This window comes from Salmo salar, chromosome ssa20, assembly GCF_905237065.1.
Source record: "Salmo salar chromosome ssa20, Ssal_v3.1, whole genome shotgun sequence".
Classification (NCBI taxonomy): domain Eukaryota; kingdom Metazoa; phylum Chordata; class Actinopteri; order Salmoniformes; family Salmonidae; genus Salmo; species Salmo salar.
This window is the reverse complement of record NC_059461.1, coordinates 58,545,220-58,566,536: the sequence shown is the minus strand read 5'-3', so window position 1 is coordinate 58,566,536 and position 21,317 is coordinate 58,545,220. Positions and strand designations below refer to the sequence as shown.

Genomic DNA, 21,317 nt, shown 5'->3' with positions numbered 1-21,317 from the left:
ATTTGTTTTTGAACGGAAGAAGTAGAGATCAGTAAGAAATTGCATTTCTTCAGCCAAATATCTTATTCATCCATTATAAAAAATGTTTAAGCATTAAATGACCTGGTATGATGGTACATTGATCAGTTGTACAGTTTAAAGCTGTTATTTTTGCATTTTTGCCCAGTCTTCCTTTAAAGTAACTGTCAAGTGTTTCCAGATTTCTATGAAATATGACCTATAATTATGTTTTCCTTCCAAAAATGTTGTGAGTAGACCGCTGATTGGCCAGATCCTCCTCCTCAGGAGGATGACATCTTCTATGAGGAAATGGCAAGCATTTTTGAAATGGTCTGTTTGAGATAAAAGTTTGACGTGGTGTTTTTTAAGTGTTTTTTCTCCAATTTATGCTTTGGCCACAAATACGAGTATAGGATGAGTTAACAACATTATTTGGGTATGAGTTAACAGAATATGAACTTTTAAAAGTAAGATTTTCACTGGCCAGTTGTGGCTACCCAATGAGCATGGGCTAACTAATATGCACAGGGGTCCATTGTTGCAAGGTTTCATTGGCCCCATAGTGACGAGTGACTACGTGGCTACGTTTGCATCAACTATGGGTAGCTACCGCAAGTACACAGTGTCCTTCGCCCCCATCTCGGAAGTAGCTAGTTATTTTCCAGTTGTTGACAAACAGTTTTCTATAACAGCTTGCTTAGCTTTAAAGAAGTAATTTGTCACTATGGAACCCGTGCGAATTGGGTGGCATGATCACAGGCTATCCAATTCGTACGGGGTCCATTGTTAGCAAGGACATCATGTCGTAACGTTAACAGAAGTCTAAACTCTAGCAGTAGCTACCCATAGTTGACGCTAACATAGCCACCTAGAGCAACGCGGCTATCAAAACAACGACATTCGTCACTATGGGGCTGACAGAACCTTGCTAACAATGGACCCAGTGCATATTGTGTCGCCCGTGCTCATTGGGTAGCCACACAGTTACTTTAAAACTGCAACATTTTCTCTCAGCCTCATGGCAACATGTGTAGAATAGCATTACAAAACTGCACATTTTTCTCTCTGCCCCATGGCAAAATGGGTTGAAATGCAGGATAGCCGTTTTTCTTAAAACCAATTTGTTTATCAACATTTCTTTAAGGGGAGGCCTTCCAATTATCTTTCCACTTATACTATGTACTCAAAATACCCCTCCATATACCCCTGAAAATACCAAAGAGAGGCATAATAAGTAATATCAAACTGTCTAGAATTGCAGGAAATGTGTTTTAATTTTTTTTTGTTTTTATTGACCCCATGGACCCTCTGTCTACCCCCCAATTTCTACACCATAATTTGGCCCTGACCTCAACCCCCACCACCAACCCTGCCTAACACCACTTTACTATCCTCTCCCCACCTCCTGCACTGTCCACCACCCCTCCCTAACACCGCTTTAGTACCCTCTCCCTACCTCCTGCACTGTCCACCACTGCTACCATTCATCCTGGGAATTTATTTCTCCATGCCCCTCTCTGTCTGGAGTCTTGCAGGGAGTTGGGTATGGAATGCACTGAGAAGTATGGAATGCACTGAGAAGTCTGCATCCCAAATGACACCCTATGCCCTATATAATGGCAGCTTATTCCCTATGGGCCTTGGTCAAAAGTAGTGCACTTTATAGGGAATAAGGTGCTATTTGGGAGGCAGCCTTGTTCCAGAGGGGAGAGAGGATGAGAATGCGTGTTGCACTGTGATGTGACATTCCACTGGGTTTTCTCCTTTTATCTGGAGCCCCAGTAGAGATGAGGCTGGACAGGGTCACTGTTGGGCAGAGGGAGGGGGTTGTGAAGGGTGGAATGGGATTTAGTTACAAAGCATTTCTGTTTTTTAGCGTATCTGCCTAATTTAATGCATCACTGCTGGATATGACATTGACTCCCGCCATGAGTTACAAAGACTCGTCCAATGGACTGTATCAGAATCAAACAATATTATGTTATCATTCACTTATTTTGAAGGTTTCACTTCTCTTGTAAGTTATTCTGTCACTTAATAAATAGGTAACTTTGTCATTATACAGTAACAACATGGACGCTGTACACAGTAAGTAAAACACTGTAGTTGAAAGTCAATTTACAGCCACTAACAGCCACAGTCAACATACTGTAACATTCTTCTCTTGGCAACACAGTTTGATAAGAGACTGCTTCTATGAACATTGAGGGATCATTCTAGCCGGGTAGTCAAATATTTTAGTGCTTCTTTAGCTGTCTCTTTTATTTGAACAGACTACCAGGCTACCACCAGGCTAGAATCCCTCAGTTCCAGTGTTCATCTTTTGCTCATACTCTTCTGGGTATTGCTCCTACAGGTAGGACCACGGTGGGCCATGGGGCGATGGACATCAGCATCCAGGGCCCAGGAGTTGCCGCCCAGCACTGCTCCATAGAGAACCGGGCAGGGATCATCACTCTCCACCCCTGTGGGAACCAGTGTGCCATAGACGGGCTTCCTGTCACCAAACCGGTCCGCCTGTCACAAGGTATGGCTCCTTACAAACAAACTGACTTGTGGAAATAAACCTCAATTGCAAGGAGTCTGTTTCTGCATACCTATAACTCTTATTGTGATCTATTATTATCACATTCAACATAGAATAACGACGTACAGCAACAGATGCACATACTGTTTCAAGATGATTTGACAAATAACAAACATGCAATTAAACCGTTTTTTTGATATTGCTTTGGTCATTGAGAGGAACTCAATTACAATCCTGGACTAACGAATGCACATGTATACAATTAATGCCAAAGATCGATGCCTATTTGCTAACTGTGTAACCTGCACTTACAAACCCCAAATCGATTAAGATGGGAGTATTAGAGTCAAGAAATCCATTCAGCAAATGCAAATGTGTGCTTTTTCTAAACACATCGATTGAGAAATAACCACACGTTCCTGTGGGACTGTAGTGAATTATTTGTTACCACAGTAAACTTGACTGTGCTCTCAAGCACACTGCAATATTACAACATGGCTGGAAGGAAGCCTATTGATTTTCAATACATCACGTTCTTTCACCAGGATGTCTGAATTTATGCTACAAGACCAACAGAAAATAAAGCAACAGGCCCTCCTCCTGGGCGAGTATCTATTACATTAGTCATAGTACTTACAGTATCTCAACGGCTTCTTGGCTCCATCGAATCACATGAACTCCACAGTCATAAACTAAAAACAGTAACAAGAGAGAGCTAACGGTTGGAGGCTAATGATGACACTGCCTGTCTCCTGGCATCCCCCAACCTGGCTTTTCTTGTAAATCCGAGCAGGGACATTGCTATTTTTATTCCACCCCTCTTACCCCAACAGATCCCCCTGGGGGTAAAAGGTCAAATAATGATTTTTGAGGGAATCAGGGATATATGTATATTTTTTGGTACAAAAAATGAATTGTACTGGTGAAGAATAAATTCAAGACCAAGGTGGTGTCATTGATTGTGCTGACTCAAGATCTGTGTAATAATATGTAGAGATGAGTTAGTTGATACTCGATACCTTTGACACTGTGGCAGTCATATTATGTAACAAGCATGAGTGAAAAGTTGGCATGGCTACTGTCATTCAAGATGCAGAAATTCCTTGTTTTTTCTGGGTGAGTAGTAAGCTATTGAAAAGAATAGACTGAATCCAGACTTGAAAATTGTGTTGCTATTACATTTTCATCTCAGAAGGTACAGTATATACATTTTCTCTGACTTATAGCACAGAGCAGTGTTCCTGTGAAGAGAGTAAGAGACATATTGAGGGCTTTGTTTAAAGCTGAGTGTATGATATTAACACGTGAACTACAAATCCATTGAACCCTTCCCCATAATAACTTGGTAGTCAGTCAGTCAAACAGACGATACTAAACTAATACTGGAGGAAACGGGTGAGGTTGATTCAGAAGACAGAGATTTTGGATTGCACATAGAAGCTCTGACTCAGGGTTAGTGCTCCTCTCACCCCACCCCACTGAGCCCCCCTCCCCTCCCCTCCCCTCCCACCACACCAAACCTTTTTCTCTTTCTCTCTGGGGCGGATATTTTTTTTGAGCCTGTGTCGGAAACAGCTGTTCAACATCGACCATCTCTCCTGCTGGAAGGAGCCCCGGCAAAACAAACATGCGGAGGTAGTCCACTGCTATAGTGACTGACTGATAAATAGGACATTGCGCGAGGCTGCGTTGGAAGGAGCAATATACAACGAATTGTAACGCAAAATAATTCACTGAAATGGATTGTATGAATCAACTGTTCTACTGGCTGCACTACAAGGCAGGTGGACAGCGTATTTTGTGAAAACATAACGTAGCCTATGTAAGTAGCCTGTGGAATAATACTGACACATATTACCATAACAAAGGAGTAGTCAGGACAAGCCCGCATTGTCGCTCTCTTCTTCAACAATCATTTGCCATTCTGGAACAACACGTGGCTCTTTCTAAAGGAGCAGCTGCGATGTTAACAGCGGAGGGCAAGACGACTTTCCTTTTGATTTAAAGTAAGTGTTAAAGTCACAATTAAAGGTCATGTCTATGTTGTAGAGTATTGCAGCTGTGTGAATTTATTGTATCTACCAACTTTTTGCAATTGGTTAACCATCAGTTGTCTCCCACAAACCGAAAGCGAGTCGCTAGATTCGTTACAGTAGATGGGTGACGTACAGTAAGTATAACATTGTAACGTTCAAATGATACATTGTACCCTATTCTCGAAAGTAGACGTTGTCTCCTTTATTGATATCGTAAAAAAGATAATACACCAGCACCAGTAAAATAACATTGACCTGTTGTATTAATATTGACAGCAAAACATACACAAGGATAAAATCTGTAGCCAAATCCTCCACTATGACAGGGCAGTGATCTCGTTTCATTTTGGCATGGTCACCAGGGGCCTGCATACTGTTACATTTCTATTCCTGGTCCATGAGACCTAAGCATGCTGTTAACCCTCTCTAGAATCTAGACGCGATCTATTCTCATATTAGCAAGCCCACTCAAAAGCCCCCCCCCCCCTCCAAAATCGGTCATTTCTGATACATTGCATTGACCCCCATTGCATGCACAAAGAGACAGGAGGTGCACCACCTCTGCAAACAAGCATCAGGCTGCCCTAAAATTCACTCCTTGTTTACAGCTTGGTGAGCCACATATCCTGCTGCTCATGCTTGGTTGAACCTGGACTCCTCTGTTTGTGAGGCCACATCCACAGAGCATGGATAGAGAAATAACCGATAGCCATCTGTTTCACTGACTTGACCAGCAGGTGTATTTATTGTCTTATGTTGTTCTGGCAAAAGGAGGTGAGGGAGGGAGTGTGAACAGTGCACATCTGTTACTAGACCCCCTGACACCTCATTATGCCACTCACAGGAGATGGCAGATAGTTTCAGGATATTGTATCTGGGATAAATGTTATGGAATAGATTTCTCAATTATGAAAGTATATGAAGAGGGAACCTGAAATCAGTATCAATGGTGTCAAATGCCACATTATATACTGTAAGGGGTTGACTGTCTCAAATTAAGTGGATTGTATCTTACCAAAATACTTGACTGTCACCATCATTCATTTTATTCATCACAAGCTTAAAATGTCTCATTGGGTATTGCTGTATAGGATACCTATACCCTCTTTAGAAAGTAGGCAGACATCATAGTTATGACATGTATTGATATACCAACTCAGTTATGTTGGATATGCCAACTTCGTTATGTTGGTGAAAATAGAATGGTCATACGAGAACTTCCACTGCTTCCCTGTGTATCTCCTCTCTATCTCTTGGTATGTGTGGCTGTACTTTATGGCCTCTGCATTGGCTAAAGCTTTGAGTGGTTAACTGGTGAGCTTGAAAGTGTCTGGCCTTTCCTTAAGCAGTAAAACACAACAATGCCATGGCAACTGTCTTGCTTACTTTTTGGCATCCCTTTGTCCAGTGTGTCCTCTGCTTTAGAGATATCTGACACTCTAGGTTTAGTGTCTGGACTTCTGTGTTTTATGATGACGCAGTTAAATGTGAAATTGTCAAACGCTAGGAGCTTAAATGATAGTTAACTAGTAGTAAAGAAATGGAAATATATTTGGTCTTACTTCTAGAAGTTGATTTATCGATTCATTTTAAAGTAATGAAAAGTTTATCTGAACTGGAGATAATCACTCTTTCTTTGTTGAAGCCAACTGAAACTCAGTTGATCTCTATTCTTCATACATGCCCTCACGTTATCACAATTCCAAGTATTTGCTCTCAACCCAGTTTCCTAGATCTTATTTCAGTGGTCCCAATGGCTTACTTTCCAAGGCTTAATAATGAAGATCTTTTTGGCTAACTATACTAAATTGAAATGATGATATGAAAATGCTTTCATATTGTTGCTTGGCAAGGGTTTAACTCCAGGGAATATGGTCTCAATTTATTTTACACTACAGTGATATAAACCAATGTAGTATCCCTCAGGTATGCCAACCCAACCTTCTCCTATGGTTTCTTTCATCTACCAGGTTTTCATGAAAGAATATCTCTTGAGGAGATTTGAATCCCTGCCAGTGTCAAAGAGTTTTCAGGGAATAATGGTCTGTGCTCTTTGGTGTCACTTCTAGTTGTGTCAAAGTTACCTTGAAGTAAAGACATCCACACCCATCTCAGACAACCTCCTCTGTGATTTTCTGTTTAGATTATTGAAAATATAGTAATGTCAATTAACCCGTTGACTTCTCTCAATCAAGTCCTCTACTTGAGTAGGCTACATGGTACACTTTTTTTGTTGTAATTGAATAACATGAATATGGTAACTTGGAGAGAAAACCCCATACGCGATATGAAAGATGTACGTTGGAGCCATTCCCAAAGTGCACTCACTGTGATGAGAACCCATGAGTTCTGCCAATATTGGAGTGTTAAAGGAGAACTCTGCCTCGCAACGTTGAGAGAATCAATCTCGCTGATTAACTGTGAAGATCTTGGCTGCGCAGCCGCCACCCCCGTTCTCTTCCAACAGCTCCAATTAATTTTCTTCTGTGAAGGTTTTTTCATTTACCATTGAAGCATGTCCTCTCCCAAATGACGTTATGAATTTTAATTTAAAAAATGGCGACGTGTCATATTTTACCGTCAGTTTGTTTTAGCAAACACTTGATTAAACCTTGTGCTCTCTCTCGTGGTGATGTACAGAGATCAGAGTTTTTTTTAAAGCTCAGCCTTCTACTGAACAGAGTTATGAAATATTATTCTTAATCCCAGCTCTTATTGGAATCCCTGAGATGCTTGTCTCTGATAAAAAGGTTCTTCACTTCAAATCTGGGGAGAGCTGAGAGCATATGGAGTGATGAGTGGAGCAGTGGTGGACTGGGACCAAAAATTGGCCCTGGAATTTCTAACACACCGGCCCATTATATTCCTTGAGGACCCCACACTGGCCCATTTGTTCCTCGAGGCCCTGACACCAGCACATTTTTTTGCCAGATAATGATAATTTTGCACAAAAAAACAATGTTAGACAGGGCGACTGGTCTAAAAATTGACCAGCCCATCTGGCATTTGCCAGAAATACCAGATAGCCAGTCCACCCCTGGAGTGGAGAACCCAAGGATCTATTCTACAACCCTGTCACTGGTTTAGTGCCGGCGCTCCCTATACTCTGTCCTCTCCTATGATTAACCAAAGGTGATTGACTAGGGAAGGTCCAATGGGAATGTGATCCCTACAAGTGCTCTAGTGGAGGTCTCCATGGACCACCTAGGGAGTTGGGTTAGGTATCTCTGTAGTCTGATTTGGCATAATTGTGGTCTGGTTAAAAGACAGCGGACTGTCATATGCCCAACAACGCTGTCTCAGTAGAGAAAAGCTGAGAAGGAACCCCTAGACAGAGGCACGGTGGGACAGCATGAAGAGGGCATGGAGGTGAAGGAAGATGCTGCAGTGAGGAGCTCACACCCTGAGGTTTTTTTTTTACGTAAGGGAGAATTTTTTGTTCACCCCAAAATTTGAGGCCTCTCACACTTCAGTGTCGTGATGCCAAAATATTAGCAACATCCACACAGTTCGTTATCATATCAACAATGTATACTCAGGTCTTAGTAGACTGCTTATAACTTAGTGCCCTGAGTTTTCCCTGGTCAGGTTACATGGTCTGGAAATACTCCAGGCCCTACTCTTAATACAGACAAGTTGTGAATGAAGAGAGTAGGTATGGAAGCCTCCAGTCTCCAGACAAATGTTCACATCCAGGTAAGTCTGATGACAAGAAGCAAACAGCAAACGTGGACGCTTCTTAGTATGTTGGTCTGTTGTACCGCCAAACCAACAACAAATGATTCATGATATTCATTCTCAACGTGTTACCACCATCAATCCATTTTTATTTCTGTAAGCAAATTCTCCATTTATCTATTCCTCCGTACATTAGCTATAGCTGCAACAAACAACTGCTAGATTTATTGAATTCCAGCACAGTGATTGCCTGGGGACCTTGCTAATGGTATTGACTCGCTCAATTACTATTTGTTATTGTGAAAGATAGTTCAAAATGAAAACGAGGCACTATAATCAAAGATTGCTATTTACGTGTCCCGTATTCTGATTAGACCTGCATGCTGGATCTAATTTATGATTCCAGTCAGGGAATATCTCCGGGTGAAGGCACAGGTGGGCCTAAGTGGGCCCAGGCCAACCCATTGGGGAGCCAGGACCACCCAATCAGATTGAGCAAAAAAAGTCAACACACCCATATTTTATCTTTAATACGCTTTAAAAATGCTACATTTGGCAAAATGTGTAGAATAGCTGTCCTCTCTGTCCCATGGCAAAATGTGTAGAATTGTAAGAAATTAGCTTTAAAACAGCAACATTTTCTCTCAGCCTCATGGCAAAATGTGTAGAATGGCATGAGATTAGCTATAAAACTGTACATTTGAATCTTTGCCCCATGGCAAAATGTGTAAAATTGCAGGAAATTAGCTGCTTTCCAAAAATAGATTTCTGGCTCTGCCACTGTCACCAGGTACAGTTTACATGATGCATGGCTGAGCTATACTACCATTTCAGGACATAAATAAATGCCTCACATCTCAGCACAATCTATAGTCACATACTGTTGTTTAGTGTTTCCCTATGCCAAGGGATCCATCAATATAAGTAGGTCTCTAATGGCTGCATTGATGAGTCCTCATTGGCAATGATGTGGTTCACAGAGAATGACTCGGTCCTGTCACTATCAGTGGCTACTGACTAGCCATCTATGCAGCTGTTGTATTAAAGGAAGATCTTCAGAATTATTTTGTCATCCATTTTTAATATTGTCCATGCAGTAACTCACACAACTAATCATATGGTAATTTCACCATATTTTCCTTGCGTTGATATTGATCAACCACCAGTCCAAGGCTGGATGTTTGGTTTTGCTCTCCTGCCTCTGCCCCTGAGGAAAGAAAAAATATAAAAAATGCATTCATCTTATGAGCCATACTTCAAGGTTCGTACTAGCTAGCCAGTCAAAAGTTAGTTGAGAGAGATTGAAAATTCTTAAACTTGTCATGTCATTGACTCAGACCCAGTTTGATGCCTGTGCTTGTCCAGTGTGTTGTCTCACTCTGTTGTCCACTCCTGGTTATGGGCTTATGAACACACACACACACACACACACACACACACACACACACACACACACACACACACACACACACACACACACACACACACACACACACACACACACAGGGTGCTGTAGTTTGGAAATGGTGTGAGCGAGCAGCTCTTTGTGTGGTTTGCTGACTCAACCTGCCTGTCTGATCCTTGATGGTCTGCCGTGTCACCGCTCAGCTGTAGATGTAGCAGGCAGCAGGATGAGGCTCCGCGGCCCCTCTGCCCTGGGGATGTGTGTGTGTGTGCACACTTGCCTGCATACGTGTGTATGTAATGTGTGTGTGTGTATCATTACTCATTGTGTATTTATTCCTTGTGTTATTCTTTTTCGATCATTTCTCTTTTTTTTTATCTCTGCGTTGTTGGGAAGGGCCCGTAAAATAAGCATTTTACCTGTTGTTTACCAACACAATTTGATTTGATTTGAATGTATGTCCGTGTGTGGGTGGTGTCTGGTGCAGCAGACACTTTTAGTTAACTCTCACCGGAAGCCCCAGACAGAGGCACACGGGGTCCTACAGCTGCCGAGATCTTTGGATCAGACTCCCTGAGGGGAAAAGAGAAAGAGCTTTAGAAAGAGCTTCAGTCTTCTTCTGCTAACATCAGCCCACCATGCATACTGCTTATTCGTCCACTGCCTGTGTTCCAATAGAGCTGAGTTGTACAGCTGTACAGTAAACAAGTAAACAAGGCCATGTTAGCCTGACAGTATTTTACTGCTGTGGGTGACGCATACAGTTCTGCATTCACAGTTCATATCTGCATTCTGCACAGACTACATGCTTTTAAAGTCTTTATTTTTCCCTATGGAACATTTGTGGTGTCAGATACAACCACATACAAGTAATTACAATCACACATATAACAGTGCATTTTTCATCCTCACTTTGCATTTTGACATGTTTTCCTGCTATTAAATGACCATGATGGAATGGTGTGCAGCATAGTTTTATACATGCTATTAATACGTTGGATCAGGCCTGTACAGTGCGTGTGTGCTCTCTGAATAGCCGATGAGTTGTGAGGTTGAGTTGGCTTACGGTGTGTGATGGCTGTAGCCCCGGGGCTATGTCATTTGAAGGGTGGGTCTGACACTGGGCATGATTGAGTTTTGCCACAAATCGGCCTGCCAAAATGCACAATCTCTATCTGCTGAAGAAGAACAGAGAGCGTGTACAGACAGATATTCAGCTGATGTGGCGCTCTCCACTAAAATCTTAAATAATACTATTATAAAATGTAATCCGTCTCAGCACTACCATCACCTTGTTTTATGACACTTGTTTTTATGTTAGCTTCCCCTCTTGCCACCCCAGAGATGTTTGTTTCATATACTTTATTATCAAATGTGGAAATAAACATTATATATAATTGAAACGCGTCTGTAACTTTTCGAATTTCCCTTTAGTCGAACAATTAAAGCTAATGTTTTCACCAAGTTTTCACTGTCTACACAAAAAAAATTGTATCTTCTGCTCTGCTGCATTGACGTCATCTCGTCTCCCTACACTGATGTGATAGTTACCACGGTAATTCAGCTGTGCCTGTGTTTGTGTCCTAATCACTGGCTGTCCTGTCAGGGCCTGTGAAGTAATCAACTATTCTTCCCTACTTCCATGGAATAAAAAGGCATCTGGCTGCATTGTACACACTGTATGTGTCCCAAATGAAATCCTATTCCCTACATAGTGCACTACTTCTGAACAATGCCCTATGGGCCCTGGTCAAAAGTAGTGCACTGTAACAGGGTGAATCTGGATCGCACCCACTGTACAGTGATGGTGCTCTGATTGAAAAGTTTCCATGAAAGCCTTTTTACCCCCAGGTTCTCTGGTTGCTGATGACAGGTATCAGTTAGCAGACCACCCACCCCCTATTTACCTCAATTTAAAATCTATTTTCAGCTATTCACTGTATAATGGGACTGTATTTGGACAGTACAGTAGCAATCATTGCTTTCTCCTGATTACTTTTAGTTAGTAGCATACAGGACTGAATAAGAACGTTTGACATGTTTTAGATTTTTCAAATAAGGCTGTAAGTCGATCAGAATAGGCACTACAATCATAGGGAGTCTTTTCCATAGAGATAAAACTAAATCTATGGTCTGTTCACTCACAAGGCAATGCTCACTGCTTACATAGAAATGAGTTACAGGCTATGCCTGCCTTTTCATAACCCCTCACCACCTTATCAAGCTGCCAAACCCCAGTGACTTGTAATAACTGACGATGAAAAGATAAAGTATATATCCATTAACACTGTCCAGACTTAATAGATGTGTTTCACTCATTTTACAGAGGCAGCATCAGTTGAAGCTAAAGCCAATGAACTGAAGATACAGATGATTTATATCAATGTGACAAGCCTGGCCTTGGGGAGTTAATGCAAGTGTTTAGGTCTTAGGCAAGGTTACTCATCACGCGAGCATGGTTCACTGAAACACCTCCCTTACAAATTCTGCTTTCTCAACCGCCCATGTTTTCTTTTACAGGTTGTATGCTGTGTTTTGGCCAGTCAGCTTTTTTCCGCTTCAACCACCCAGAGGAGGCGTTCAGGATGAAGAGCATGATGCCAGAGGGAAGCAGGGGCTCTGGTGGGAACTACAGAATTCACTCAGGTAATACAGTGCTGTCACAGGTAATACAGTACTGTCACAGGTAATACAGTGCTGTCATGACACACTCAAGGTATAGGCCTACCATTGTATGAACTAATCATGCAGAAAAAGTTGCAGAAAATCAAATGTTGATGTCCCTCTGGATGTTACAAGATACATTTTGAGAGCACTTCACTTGAACCCTCTCAAATACAACGCTAGCATAATATTCAGAATACATGGCCGATGTCAGTTTATGGCAACCTACGTTGGAGTACAATGACACACACTGAATATAAACTACTGGGGTATATCTAAAGGTAAGCAAAGGGTTAAAAGCAAGGTATTATAAAGACATTTTGAATACCCCGTCAAATGAAAAGACACTGAATTAACAGGGCTACGCTTCCTGCACCCAAGGTCCTTGTTTCTGTGTCGCCACACAGATGAATGGCTCAGATTGTTAGTGGCAAAAGAAGCAGCTCCCTTACAGGTGCTGAGTTCCACACGCCACAGAAGGCCCCTTATTGCCTTTCCATTTCTGGCCTGGGTGGAGACAGGGTGCAACAGAACCCTGGCTGCCTAGGCCTGCTGGCCCTGGTTTCACACCATGCATGTTTTATGAGCATCTCATTCCTCTCTGGGTCTCTAGGCAGAAGTGTTCAGCTGCCTAGCCCTGCCCTGTCCTCTCCTCGCAGGCACAGTGGAGTGTTTCCCCTTCTCGGCCACCTTTAGGGGATCTAGGGGATCTGTCCCAGCATCTTGTTATTTCCTTATTTTGTTGCGCGTTGCCGACGTGCCACCAGTGATAAGTATAGCGCATATACATATTGGGTGTTAGGATCTTCCTGGTTTGGTAATGAATGCTTTTCACTGTTGTTTAAAGGGCTTAATTTCTCCTTAGATGTGTATTCCTTGGTGTGGTCGGTAAAGAGTCTCTGTTCTTACCCTTGAAGTACTTAAACTGTGGATTTATTGTGTGTCACATTAAGGTTGATAGATTTGATTTATGAGTATGATTTCTAAGACATTTCTAGTGCTTGCTTGGTAACAACCCAGTCACCAACAGTACATTGCAGTAGGCATATACAGTAGTTCAGCCACGCTCAGTGAGCAGCTCTGACACATTTCCTACCAGGCTCATTCGTATGCCAGCCAGGCAAGCTTTGTTGGCTAAGCACTGCTTATTTTAAGTTGAGGGGTATCTTTTACTGTTTCTATTTTTAAACCTCCACCCTATTCTTCCATCTTCCACTTCCTGTGTGTTTCTTCAACCTTTCCTGCACCACACCCTTTCCCTGTGTATTTTAGGTTAACAGAGGGGATTTAAATGCCCTCTTTTATCTTAATGATCTCCTGGCTTCAATCTTAATATTCCATAATTTCAAATGGTTGGGCTCTGCCTAGAAAGTCTGATTTAGCTGACACATTCTACAACTGTTTTTTGATGTAATCAAAATCCCTCTGTTTATTGTCTATGGAGTATAAATTACAACAGGCAAGGAAATATATCACATTGTAGATAACCTAGAAGACTCAATACTATTTAGCCTAGGCATATTATTAAATGAAGTATGAATGACAGTATGATTTCACACTAGTTTCAATGTTAATGTCACATTCACAAGTACAGTGAAATGCCTTTCTTGCTAGCTCTAACGCCAACCATGCAGTAATCAATAACATTGTAATACTAAAAATAACAAGGTAGAACAAAAACACACTAGATATAAAAATAAGAAAAACACGATAAAGTAATCATCAACTAGATTCAGACTCGGGCCGATTTGTTCTTGAGCGGATGGTCGGGGGGCCGGAACACAATTACAAATAATTTGTAGAATGCAAATTGACCGCAAGAAGCCAAAACCAATGCAGTATAATGCTTGACTAAAACGGCATCATTTAAACCTTGCTTACATTTGCATACGATCACGTCTCTCTATTATGTGTGGGGATACCTGGGAACATATTTCTTAAATTAAAATCTCTTGGAGCTGATTTCCTGGTGTTTTTACCGTCTTTTATGTCCTGCAATGAAAAAAAAGATATACAGTATCAGTCAAAAGGTTTTTCTTTATTTTTACTATTTTCTACATTGTAGAATAATGGTGAAGACATCAACACTATGAAATAACACATACGGAATCATGTAGTAACCAAAAAAGTGTTAAACAAATCAAAATGTATTTTAGATTTTAGATTTTTCAAAGTAGCCACCGTTTGCCTTGATGACAGCTTTGCACACGCTTGGCATTCTCTTAACCAGCTTCACCTGGAATGCTTTCCAACAGTCTTTAAGGAGTTTCCACATATGCTAAGCACTTGTTGGCTGCTTTTCCTTCACTCTGAGGTCCAACTCATCCAAAACCATCTCAATTGGGTTGAGGTCTGGTGATTGTGGAGGCCAGATCATCTGATGCAGCACTCCATCACTCTCCTTCTTGGTCAAATAGCCCTTACACAGATGGAGGTGTGTTGGGTCATTGTCCTGTTGAAGAACAAAGGATAGTCCCACTAAGCGCAAACCAGATGGGATCAAGTATCGCTGCAGAATGCTGTGGTAGCCATGCTGGTTAAAACTTATTCAGGATTGGTGGGTCCCCTGCTGGACGGTTGAGCTAACATTGGCTAATGCGATTAGCATGAGATTGTAAGTAACAAGAATATTTCCCAGGGCATTCTTGTTAATCTAACTGCACTGTCCAATTTACAGTAGCTACAGTTGAAGTCGTATGTTTTCATACACCTTAGCGAAATACATTTAAACACAGTTTTTCACAATTCCTGACATTTAATCTGAGTAAAAATTCCCTGTTTTAGGTGGGTTAGGATCACCACTTTATTTTAAGAATGTGAAATGTCAGAATAATAGTAGAGAGAATGATTTATTTCAGCTTTTATTGCTTTCATCACATTCACAGTGGGTCAGAAGTTTACATGCACTCAATTAGTATTTGGTAGAATTGCCTTTAAATTGTTTAACTTGCGTCTAACGTTTTGGGTAGCCTTCCACAAGCTTCCCACAATAAGTTGGGTTAATTTTGGCCCATTCCTCCTGACAGAGCTGGTGTAACTGTGTCAGGTTTGTAGGCCTCCTTCCTCGCACACGCTTTTTCAGTTCTGCCCACAAATGTTCTATGGAATTGAGGTCAGGGCGTTGTGATGGCCACTCCGATACCTTGACTTTGTTGTCCTTAAGCCATTTTGCCACAACTTTGGAAGTATGCTTGCGGTCATTGTCCATTTGGAAGACCCATTTGCGACTAAGCTTTAACTTCCTGACTGATGCCTTGAGATGTTGCTTCAATATATCCACTTAATTTTGTGTCCTCATGATGCCATCTATTTTGTGGAGTGCACCAGTCCCTCCTGCAGCAAAGCACCCCCACAACATGATGCTGCCACCCCCATGCTTCACGGTTGGGATGGTGTTCTTCAGCTTGCAAGCCTCACCCTTTTTCCTCCAAACCTAACGATGGTCATTATGGCCAAACAGTTCTATTTTTGTTTCATCAGACCAGAGGACATTTCTCCAAAAAGTACGATCTTTGTCCCCATGTGCAGTTGCAAACCGTAGTCTGGCTTTTTTATGGCGGTTTTTGAGCAGTGGCTTCTTCCTTGCTGAGCGGCCTTTCAGATTATGTCGATATAGAACTCGTTTTACTGTGGATATAGATACTTTTGTACCTGTTACCTCCAGCATCTTCACAAGGTCCTTTGCTGTTGTTCTGGGATTGATTTGCACTTTTCGCACCAAAGTACGTTCATCTCTAGGAGACAGAACGAGTCTCCTTCCTGAGCGGTATGATGGCTGCGTGGTCCCATGGTGTTTATACTTGCGTACTATTGTTTGTAAAGATGAGCGTGGTGCCTTCAGGCGTTTAGAAATTGCTCCCAAGGATGAACCAGAGTTGTGGAGGTCTACAATTTTTCTTCTGAGGTCTTGGCTGATTTCTTTTGATTTTCCCATGATGTCAAGCAAAGAGGCACTGAGTTTGAAGGTAGGCCTTGAAATACATCCACATACCTGTGGATGTATTTCAAGGCCTACCTTCAAACTCAAATGATGTCAATTAGCCTATCAGAAGCTTCTAAAGTTATGACATCGTTTTCTAGAATTTTCTTTTTTGAAGGCACAGTCAACTTAGTGTATGTAAACTTCTGACCCACTGGAATTGTGAAACAGTGAATTATAAGTGAAATAATCTGTCTGTAAACAATTGTTGGAAAAATGTATTGTGTCATGCACAAAGTAGATGTCCTAACCAACTTGCCAAAACTATAGTTTGTTAACAAGAATTTTGTGGAGTAATTGAAAAATGAGTTTTAATGACTCCAACCTAAGTGTATGTAAACTTCTGACTTCAGCTGTATTACTGTGAAAGAATACCATGCGTTTGTTTGAGGATAGTGCACAGTTTTGTACATGAAAAGTTATTAATAAACAAATTAGTAATTACAGCTGCAAGTCTCTTGGGGTATGACTCTATAAGCTGGCACATCTAGCCACTGATTTTTTTGCCCATTCTTCAAGGCAAAACTGCCCCAGCTCCTTCAAGTTAGATGGGTTCCACTGGTGTACAGCAATCTTTAAGTTATACCACAGATTCTCAATTGGATTGAGGTCTGGGCTTTGACTAGGCCATTCCAAGACATTTAAATGTTTCCCCCTAAACCACTCGAGTGTTGCTTTAGCAGTATGCTTAGGGTCATTGTCCTGCTGGAAGGTGAACCTCCGTCCCAGTCTCAAATCTCTGGAAGACAGACAGGTTTCCTTCAAGAATTTCCCAGTATTTAGCACCAACCATCCTTCCTTCAATTCTGATCAGTTTCCCTGTCCCTGCCAATGGAAAAACATCCCCATAGCATGATGCTGCCACCAGCATGCTACCACACAATATCCCAGAGGGAAAAAAATTATCTAATGTAATTGGATTGAAACGAGTTGTGTGAGAAAATTGTGCGATGATTTGAGAACTGAATTACTGGTGATTGTCGTTACTGCATATCCTTGGATATTCTGCAATAATTGGCTGTTGAGACTGTTCTGTATTTTTTTTCATGGCAATTCACAACAAAACTGTATTCTACATGTCATGCTGCCACCATAATGCACCACCATGCTATCCATCTGGGATACTCCACTGTGGGGATGATGTTCTCAGGGTGATGAGAGGTGTTGGGTTTGCACTGTTTTCCTTGATGGCCAAAAAGCTACATTTTAGTCTCATCTGACCAGAGTACCTTCTTCCATATGATTTGTGAGTCTCCCACATGCCTTTTGGCAAAAACCAAATGTTTGCTTATTTTTTTTCTTTAAGCAATGGCTTTTTTCCTGGACACTCTTCCGTAAAGCCCAGCTCTGTGGAGTGTACTGCTTAAAGTGGTCCTATGGACAGATACTCCAATCTCCGCTGTGGAGCTTTGCAGCTCCTTCAGTGTTATCTTTGGTTTCTTTGTTGCATCTCTGATTAATGCCCTCCTTGCCTAGTCTGTAAGTTTTGGTGGGTTGGCCCTCTCTTGGCAGGTTTGTTGTGGTTCCCTATTCTTTCCATTTTTTTAATAATGGATTTAATGACGCTCCGTGGGATGTTCAAAGTTTCTGATATTTTTTTATAACCCAACCCTGATCTGTACTTCTCCATAACTTTGTCCCTGACCTGTTTGGAGAGCTCCTTGATCTTCATAGTACCGCTTGCTTGGTGGTACCCCTTGCTTCGTGGTGTTGCAGACTCTGGGGCCTTTTAGAACAGGTGTATATATACTGAGATCATGTGACACTTAGATTGCACACAGGTGGACTTTATTTAACTAATTATGTGACTTCTGAAGGTAATTGGTTGCACCAGATCTTATTTAGGGACTTCATAGCAAAGGGGTGAATACATATGCACGCACCACTTTTACGGTTTTTATTTTTTTGAATTTTTTTAAACAAGTTCGTTTTTTCATTTCACTTCACCAATTAGGACTATTTTGTGTATGTCCATTACATGAAATCCAAATAAAAATCTATTTAAATTACAGGTTGTAATGCAACAAAATAGGAAAAACGCCAAGGGGGGTGAATACTTTTGCAAGGCACTGTATATGATAAACATAGTAGCAGCAGCGTATATGATGATTGCGTGTGTGTTAGAGCAAATTATGGAGTGAGTGTTTGTATGTGTGTCGGAGTATCAGTGAGCGTAGTGTGTAGGGCTCTGTGAATATGCATAGAGACAGTGCAAAAATAAGAATCAAATACAAAGGTCAAATCATATAGTCTGTGTAGCCATTTTGTTAGCTATTTAGTTTGCTATTTAGCAGTCTTATGACATGTGGAATTGAAGCTGTTCAGGAGCCTGTTGGTGTCAGACTTGGTACAGCTCGCTGTGCGGAAGCAGAGAGAACAGTCTGTGGCTTGGGTGGCTGGCGTCCTCCTTTCACACCTCCTGATATAGAGGTCCTGGATGACAGGGATCTTGGCCCCAGTGATGTACTGGGCTGTCCGCACCACCCCCTGTAGCACCATGCGATCGAGGGCGGTGCTATTGCCATACCAAGCAGTGATGCACCCAGTGAAGATGCTCTCAATGTAGAACTTTTTGAGGGCCCATGCCAACCCTTTTCAACCTCCTAAGGGGAAAGAGGCGCTGTCGCGCCTTCTTGACAACTGTGCGCGTGTGATTTGGACCTCCTCGAGTGCAGCCCCGTTGATGTGGATGGGGACATACTCCCCTCCCCGTTTGCTGTCATCCATGATCAGCTCCTTGGTCTTACTGACGTTGAGGAAGAGGTTGTTGTTGGGGCCCCACACTTGCAGGTCACTGACCTCCTACCTGTAGGCTGTCTCATCGTCGCTTGTGATCAGGCCTACCACCGTCGTGTCGTCAGCAGACTTGATGATGGTGTTGGAGTTGTGCGATGATATGGTGTGTGGGCCTCCCACTACAACTCGGGAAGCCATGCCGTTTATTAGGCTACAGATTAAATATGTTACGAGGAACTTCACAGGGTTTTGTGAAAGTACACAGTGATGAGCTTGATAAATATCGAGGGTCTTATTCTGGTGAAATGATCGATACTTGACTGCCATTTGACAAATACAAATATTCTCCTTCTTATCCATAATAATCTCATAATGTAGACTAGCCTACTGTACTCACACAGCCTACCTGCACTGTATCTGTGAGCTGCTGGCTAGAGCGCAGGTGCCCAGACCCAGGTAGGCACATTTGCTATTTAAAGCAACTGTTTTTCTGACAAAACTATAGGTAGAGTTGAAATACGATGGAAACACATGATTTTTATTCGGTACATGAAAACTTAAGCAAAAAAATAAACGTTGTGTGCACTAGGGCATCACGCACTGATTTTTATCTGGAACAAGTCTGTTTGGTGGAAACAGCACTAGTGTGAAAATGTGTATATTTTCTTTATGCAGATTCTAGGATATTTGCAAGAAAATCTGTCGCTAATTGGATGGAAACCTAGCTACTGTGATTGTCTTGAATTAAAATAGCAAAAATACATTTCTCAAGCACAAATTCAACAAGTCGGGGAGTGGTTTGATTCAGGGACCTAATTGGAGGAGATCTGTCGACGTGCCCTTGAGCAGGGCACTGCCTCAGAAATTGCAGCCCAAATAAATGTTTGGGCTGCAAGGGATATGTAACATAGAAACTAGCTGTTATTGGAAGAGGTTTGAAACTCTTTGTTATTGGTCTATTTACTTTTACCTCCTGGTGATTCAGCCAGGCAGGCCAAAACTCCACCAATGCTAAACAAATTTCAGGCAGTCTTTTCAAACGGCTCTTACTCTCAAAATGTATTATCATAATTTACAATTATTATTATACTATTTTATTATATTATTTACAATTATAATTTCATACATTATATATAAAGCACAGGGAAATCACGTTGTTGACTGCACTGCCCCTTTAAAAAGAAAAACAGACGACATAGGTGCAGCCCGGGTAAATCTAGCAGGCGGTCACATCAGCACCGTGGACAGGGAAGGGAGGGGGAGCGAGCAAGCAGGATAGCGGCGCCTGGCACACGAAACCCGGCTGGAATATCACGTCGGCAGAAGCTCTCTCAACCTTCCCGGGTGCGGAGACCCGGGTAGGCTACGACAGGCTTCGGTAAAGGCAGCTTTATTGAGGTAGAAATGCCGGGCTCCAGCGTTTGGATTTTAGCTGGGCTATAAGTCATTATAAACGACTTAGTCGCAAGCTTACCCATTCATGTAAGTACTGATAATTATTATTATTGGCGCTTTGGTGTTGGACATTATAGGGTCCGTCCAGGGACATTATCTACGTTTTAGACATTTTGGGTCTTCATATTCTGAGACGTTTGACAAACGAAATGCTGGCGACGTCCTACGACCATCTGGCCTGCTGAAAAAATAACGGAGAAAATGAATAACCAAATAACCGAAAATATCCATATAATTGTAATTTACACCAAAATGTATTGGGGCCATATGGTGGTCGTGCTGTCACTCAAAACGACATGACGCTTGGATAGTTTTCTGCTTAGCAGAAGAAGAGCTCTGGTTGAGTCATTGTAGAAAGACCAGGCTGATAGGCTACTCCCAGCTCATTACTGAACAAATAGTGGTTATGCATTATTTGTAAAGCCACTTCATCATCCTGGGCGATGAGATCATCTTTATGAATAGAAAGCAAAATCACATGGGCTATTTAATTAAGGTGGTTATTTAAAGCAGTGATACACAGTAACTTGTTTATCCTGGACTGAAAGTAGCCTATTTGAAGGAGATTAAAACAGAGCTGGGTTTAGAATGGCTTTCACGTTTGGCATGTGCATGATATAGACATGTCACAGAAATGTGTTCACATACATATTCACATGCACACAGTATATATTTCCAAATACATTAGTTGCCAAAGATGCATGATCTCGCTAATTTGTAATGCACAGTGACATTGTAACACTATGACATCTTACGGCAAGGTATTTTTGATTGTGATGTCTTTTTTTTTTTACAATATTTATATTTTTAGACAATAGAAAATAGCCATAGACAAAG

The 21,317-nt window shown here is 41.7% G+C and overlaps 1 protein-coding gene across 26 annotated transcripts in view; it reads left to right on the top strand.

Moving 5' to 3' along the window:
• The window catches only part of LOC106580939 (pleckstrin homology-like domain family B member 1), a 107,552-nt gene that overhangs the window by 32,534 nt on the left and 53,701 nt on the right, over positions 1 to 21,317 (top strand). For 24 of the 26 annotated variants that reach the window (XM_014162503.2, XM_014162507.2, XM_045703680.1 and 21 more), the window contains exons 4-5: positions 2,357 to 2,527; positions 12,167 to 12,292. In XM_014162503.2, the coding sequence (XP_014017978.1) occupies positions 2,357 to 2,527; positions 12,167 to 12,292 (297 nt within the window). Of the gene's footprint in view, positions 1 to 2,356; positions 2,528 to 4,067; positions 4,534 to 12,166; positions 12,293 to 20,260; positions 20,508 to 21,317 lie in introns of those variants that run through there. The other 2 variants (XM_014162517.2, XM_045703683.1) reach the window with 2 other exon arrangements.